The sequence below is a fragment of the Mastomys coucha genome, unplaced genomic scaffold (genome assembly GCF_008632895.1).
Source record: "Mastomys coucha isolate ucsf_1 unplaced genomic scaffold, UCSF_Mcou_1 pScaffold11, whole genome shotgun sequence".
In the NCBI taxonomy this organism is placed as follows: Eukaryota; Metazoa; Chordata; class Mammalia; order Rodentia; family Muridae; genus Mastomys; species Mastomys coucha.
Window position 1 is genome coordinate 34374431 of NW_022196893.1, and position 6442 is coordinate 34380872.

The following is a 6442-nucleotide window of genomic DNA, read 5'->3' on the forward strand; positions in this document are numbered from 1 at the left end:
TTAAGTATATCCTTTATAAGCTGGGATAACTTAGCTGAAAAGTTGATTCACTGGAGGACGATGAGGGCAGAATGGTTCACACAGCTCTCGCTTTGAAAAAGTATCCCGGAATCAGCTGGATTTCCCGGTGAGGAAGAGGGCCCTTTTTTATTTTCCCTCAGTACACTTAAATGATTGAGCTTTAATCAGCAGTTTCACTTCTGAGTTGTTCGGTTTTGTTTGTTTTTCTCTAAACTTCATACTGGGCCAATCCCCACCACACCATCCTTGAACTGGGAAGATCGAGATCGAGGTGTGGCAAAATGGTGCGGGGTTGCAGAGCCGCTGGGCTTCTAGGGCGCGAATCGCCTCTGAAATGAGATGTAATTACCACGTTTCCAGTGATGCATATTCTCCTGGAGTGTTTAATTTGATTTTACTTGTGTCTCAGCGAGATACACTTTTTTTTCCCAGGGTACTGGGAAAAGCGACCCCACGCTAAAAGTTAATTAACCAGCAAGGTTTTACTTTCCATCCTCACACAGGCTCTTCTATGCATGCCTCCTTCTGTGATCACATTGGGCAGAAGAGAGCAAGCACGGAAGGTCTTGGGGAAATCAAGCTCAAGGGAGTGTGAAGATTTCCCCGCTCTCAGTGTCCTTAACCCGGGACTTTCCCCTCATGGCCTCCTACACCCCCGTGTTGCTTTGGGGGCCTTTGCAAGAAAAAGACTTTGTTTCCCACTATCTTCTTCCCGCTAAATTTTGGCGGAATACTGCCCCTAATAAATGGAATTGTAAAGTTACCAGGTTGATTAAATCTATATCTCATTGCAATAGTAATAGTTAATGTCCTTATCTAAACCTGGAAAAGAATATAGCATTAATTTTATTTATTGTGGGGCCTCCTTATACCTAGATCCATCCTTCTCACAGTTCTGGCGTCTACTCTCAAGGGCTGGGGGAAGTGCCTTTGAGCATCAGACCACGCCTGGTATTTAGGCCTCACTAGGACGGGAGCCACTGGAATGGAAAGGCTCTCCCAGGCCCTTTGTTTCTCCTAGCGGCCCCACAGCTTGGCCTACTTCCCCCTGTTCTCAATGGGGGCACAACACTTCACAGGAGGAGGAACAATTTCTACTACCCACTGCTAAGAAAACCCACAGCCCTCCTGGCCACCCAACCCTCTTAGCCAGCCTTAGGCAAGGGGGCCAAGTTCACAGGACCCAGGCTAGACTTGGCCAGACCTTGTTTTTTCTCCTTTTTTTTTTTTGTTGTTGTTGTTTTGTTTTTTTTTTACCTTGACCTTGGACTCCAGCAACAGGGTAGCCAGTCTCCCAGCCCAGAGGACTCTCAGAGAGTCCCTTTTGGCTTATTCTCCCTCAAACATTGATAAGCTGGCCTGTCTGGGTTTCAAGCTTCTTTCTTTTGTATTATTCTTCTTTTCCATTCCAGTATGCAGCCTGCTTTCAAACTCTGAGAAGACACTTCTGGATGAAGACCAAGCTGATAAAAATTCCATTTCTTGTCCTGACTCACCAAGGCCTGGGGCTCTCAACCATCAGAGACCACCTTCCTCCTTCAGGGATCTTGAGGGAGACTCCAACATTTGCTTCCAATTGAAGGGTCTAGGACTGGTCTTGATGGGTGTTCAGGTTGACAGTCTGTGTGAACATCAGCACCCAGCATTTAAAACTTGTGGCAGAGGCAAAAAGGAGGGAGACACCGCAGTCCCTCTCTCTCCCTCTTTATTATTTTTTCCTGCTCTCTCGCTCTTTATTACCTCTTCTCCTCAGGGAGGGGTATGTGTGAAAGGGAGCTTGGCACAATTCCATGGAGATGCCCCTCTGCAAAGGGGTGACTCTACTGAGGCCCTAACCAGTGGGGGGCAGAAAGAAAGAAAGTGAGTGTTATAAAAATCAGTACCTTGGTGCTAATTTGTTCTTGAAATAGAAGATAGTTTGGGATCTAAGTACTCTGCCTGAACAAGAGTGATCCAGAAACGAAACTGTGGGGACGAGAGTAAAGCAGCTTAAACTTAAGCTCTGTCTGGCTCCTTAGCCCTCATCACCCCATCAGCCCAAGCCATTGAGGGTGGAGGGGCCTTGTACGCGTTTGGAGTTGCACCTGTCGGAAGCCCCTTCAAAGAGCAGCAGGTTTTCTCTGCTTCCTACATTTCCTTGTGTGCACCCAAAGATAGGATTGCAAGCATCCCGAGCTTCCCTTTTGCTCAGTCAGCATCTGCTTCTGTTTCTTTGGGAGTGGGGGGACTCTCCGGTATTCCTTTTGTATGCTGAAATGGTAATCTGTCCTTCTGCTCCTCTCCATTATCCTCTGCTTCTCGCTGAGCGTATTTCACCATTTCTCTGCCCACATCGGAATGAAGTCTGCATTTGGGAAATCCTACCTCCCAATTATGTCTGATATGGGAGAGAGCGCTTTCCAGACAAACTGGGGCTTTGGGGAAAGCCCCTGAGGTCACAGTTTGAGACTCTGGTTTTTGCATCAAAGGCTGACTGAGAGGCTCCGTGAAGTTCTTGCCCACCGTGAGCTGAAGCATAGCCTGCCACAGCTGGAGCCTTCCTGGCTAGATCTATTATTATTATTATTATTATTATTATTATTATTATTATTATTATCATCATCATCATCATTATCATCATCATCATCATCATTATTATTGTTGTTACTACTACTACTACTACTACTACTACTACTACTACTACTACTACTACTACTACTACTACTATTACTAAAACTCCAGGTTTGCCTCCATTCTCAGCTCCAAGCCCTAATTTAGAGACTTAGGTAGTCAAAGCCATCTGCTTGAGAACCGGAGCCTCTCAGACGCGTCTCTCAGTCCAGAGCCTAGGAGGAGGAGCCATCCTCTTCTCCCTAGGTCCCTTTGCGTCGGCCAAATTAAGCCTCTCTGACCCCCTCCCCTAACACGGCTTGCCTAGGGGGCGTTGCCCCGTCCCTTTAAATCTCCCAAGTCTCTCCTCCTTTTCCTTTCCAGAGAGCCAATCAACAAAGTCCTCATTTCTTTCCGCCCCGCCCATCTCCCGGGGAGGGAACCCCAGAAGACCCAGGCCTAGCATCACGTGCAGCGGCTGTGGTCACGTGGGAACCAGGGGCGTGCTGTGGAGAGGAGGGCGGGAGCCGCCGGATTTCTTAATGAAGTGTGTCCGCATGCGTAGTGGGAATGCGGATAGGGAGGGGGAAGCACCCGGGGGGAGGAGGAGGGGAGGGGTGGAGAGAGAAGGGAGGAGGGATGGGGGAGGGAAAAAGGGAGCGAGGTGTCTCCCTAGCTCGCTGCCTCTGGTAAGTGGAGTTTTTAAAAAGCTGGAGCAGATCATGTCATGACGACTTCGCTGCTCCTGCACCCGCGCTGGCCGGAGAGCCTTATGTACGTCTATGAGGACAGCGCGGCGGAGAGCGGCAGCGGCGGCGGCGGGGGAGGCGGCGGCGCGGGCAGCGCAGGGGGCGGCTGCAGCGGAGCGAGCCCCGGCAAAGCCCCGACCATGGACGGGCTGGGCGGCAGCTGCCCGGCCAGCCACTGCCGCGACCTGCTCCCGCACCCCGTGTTGGCCCGCCCGCCGGCTCCTCTGGGTGCACCTCAGGGCGCCGTCTACACGGACATCCCAGCCCCGGAGGCGGCACGCCAATGCGCCCCACCGCCGGCGCCCCCCACCTCGTCCAGCGCCACCCTGGGCTACGGTTACCCATTTGGGGGCAGCTACTACGGCTGCCGCCTGTCGCACAACGTGAACCTGCAGCAGAAGCCTTGCGCCTACCATCCGGGAGACAAGTACCCGGAGCCGTCGGGCGCCCTGCCTGGTGACGACCTGTCCTCCAGGGCTAAGGAGTTCGCCTTCTACCCCAGCTTCGCCAGCTCCTACCAGGCAATGCCCGGCTACCTGGACGTGTCGGTGGTGCCCGGGATCAGCGGGCACCCGGAGCCGCGTCACGACGCGCTCATCCCTGTTGAAGGCTACCAGCACTGGGCTCTTTCCAATGGCTGGGACAGTCAGGTGTACTGCTCCAAGGAGCAGTCGCAGTCCGCCCACCTCTGGAAGTCTCCCTTCCCAGGTAAGGAAGGGGCTTGAACGGCGCCGCCGCTGCCGCCGCCGCCAGGGACCCCTCCCCGCCCTGCCTGCCCTCCGGCTCCGCGCCTCAGCCACCCCCGCCGTCTGGCCCCGGCGCGCCGGCTCGGCTAGGCTGTCGATGGAGCCGGCCCGGCGAGCTATGCTGAGGAATGCGCTGGGGAAGAAATCTGCTCCGACACGTTCCCCGGAGCTGCCGGGTCCAGAATGAAGCAATCAGAGGCGCCTGAGCGCCGGCTCGGCTCGGCTCCGCTCCGGTCGGGAGCTCGCCTCCTCCTCCCCCAGCCCGCTCCAGCCTCACTCTGGGATCCTGGCCCCTAAATCCAGTTCCAGCCAGGAAAGGGTTGGGATTGGGCCTCTGGTGCCTTGGAACTTAGTCCAAAACCCTCGACCCAGTGGATAGTTGGGGTTTGGGGAGAGGATAAGAACCTTTACCTTGCCCGAGTTTTCAGGATCCGTCCACCACCAGATACTATAACATTAAAATAGGGTTCTAATTCGGCAGAGCCTATAGAAATGCATAATTTTTTTCTTTTTAAATTTAACCATGGATGTTTTATAAGATCACAGAAGAGCCAAAAACCTCTGTAGAGAGAATGTGTAAGATTTGAATCCTCCCCTGGGATGCAAATCTTTCTTTGCCGCTCTGGTACACAGTTTAACCCTGTGAATCCACTGCCAAGTCCTCCAAGTGAGAGTTCCTGGCATTCCAGACAGAGAAAGGGGGTTCTAAAATGGGGGGTGGGAGAGGCAGGCCTGTGCTGTGGCCCGGGGTCCAGGGCACTCTTGTCTGGCTGTGTATGCAAGAACAGAACACTCAGGTCTTGTTCCTCTGTGGCTGTCTCTGAGTAGGAAAGGATTCCATTCACCCCGCCCCTCAATCTCCAGAGGAGAAGGACCGGCTCAGATTTCCCAAAACTGCCTCTGAAGCCTTAGGTTCCACTCTGATCTGAGAATCTGAGGGTCTAGAGCTCTCCCTATGTACAGAGCTCAGTGGGAGACAGTCCCCTCTTCTGATATCTCCAAAGATTCTTGAGAGTCCAGAGAAGCCTAAGATAGCTTCCCACTGTGCCCAAAAGGAGCCCCCTAGCCTCCTATTCCAGGCCTGGGGATTTTTCACTGGAAAGGATCAACCCAAAGACCTCTTTAGGGTGGGTCTGAAATTCTTCTGCATCCGGGATTGGGTGGAGAGGTAGATGGAGAAGAATCACTGAATGATAATTACAGAATGTAGCAGAAACATTCTGAAAAACAGCACAAGGTCACTTGACATAAGTCAATACGAAGCTAAAACCACATATGGCACCCTATTTCTCACTGTGGGAATTGAGGGCATGGCTGTGGTACAATGGAATCGTACACCACCTTCTCTGTACTGACTCTAAGATTTTTTTATACTATACAAATGTATTCATGTGAAGCACAGACTGATACATTTTTATTAGATAGGCTGTTCATATGTAGGCATTCTATAATACACTTATAGAAGATAGGCTGCCCTTCACTTCTCTAGCTCATAAAACAGAAAGCTTCTTGAATGAAGGTCCAGCAGGAATCCTTGTGGTAGTGGAATTAATGGGTCACGAAAAGAAGACCAATAGACTGGGAATCTAGTACCCACCCTGCTCATTGTAGTAAGAACTCAGGCTTAAAGCAAAAAGCAACATCTTTGGAATGAAGATTGTACCTAACAGAGCTGCTGTGGCTTTCCTGTATAGGCATGTGGGTTGTGTGATGGGTTGGAGGAGCTCAGAATTAGCTTTGAGCAAATAAACATCTTAAAGATTCCCAGAAACAAGAACAACACACACACACACACACACACACACACACACACACACACACGCACACAAACACTCTGCTAAAAAAAACACTTTTATATCACAGCCTCCTAGAGAAAGATATCTTTGAAATAAAAAAAAACCCAATTGAGATTTAATACACTTGCAAATTACAACAGGGAAGTGGATATAAAACCCAGTGTGCCTCCATTGCTCTGAGCTCATGCTCCCCATGTAGAAATAGATTCTGGCTGATGTCTCTGAGTGCCTGAAGAAGTCCAGGAGGGAGGCAGATGAAAAAGAAATTATCTTCAGACACCCTCCATCTTTCTACCCACACAGGTCTTTTAGAAGTAGTGAGATTTTTCAGATAACTCTGTCTATGCAATTGTGGTTTGTTCAGCAACATCTAGCCATAAACACCACTGTCTCTCTTCACTGCCTCTGGCTCTGAGAAACCTCACCTATGATAGTCTGGGCTGGTGTGGGAGATGGAGGCAATTGTTCAGAAAGATCTAGATAATTAGAGCTGTGAGGAGTTGTGGCTTCTTTCTCCCAATTATACAGATCCCTGCTTCAC

The 6442-nt window shown here is 50.8% G+C and overlaps 1 protein-coding gene across 1 annotated transcript in view; it reads left to right on the forward strand.

Moving 5' to 3' along the window:
- The first annotated feature begins 3223 nt into the window (after positions 1 to 3223).
- Positions 3224 to 6442, forward strand: part of Hoxc13 (homeobox C13) — a 7717-nt gene continuing 4498 nt past the window's right edge. Inside the window, exon 1 of the mRNA XM_031359151.1 lies at positions 3224 to 4067. Coding sequence (XP_031215011.1) covers positions 3338 to 4067 — 730 coding nt within the window. The 5' untranslated portion in view covers positions 3224 to 3337. The remainder of the gene's footprint in view (positions 4068 to 6442) is intronic.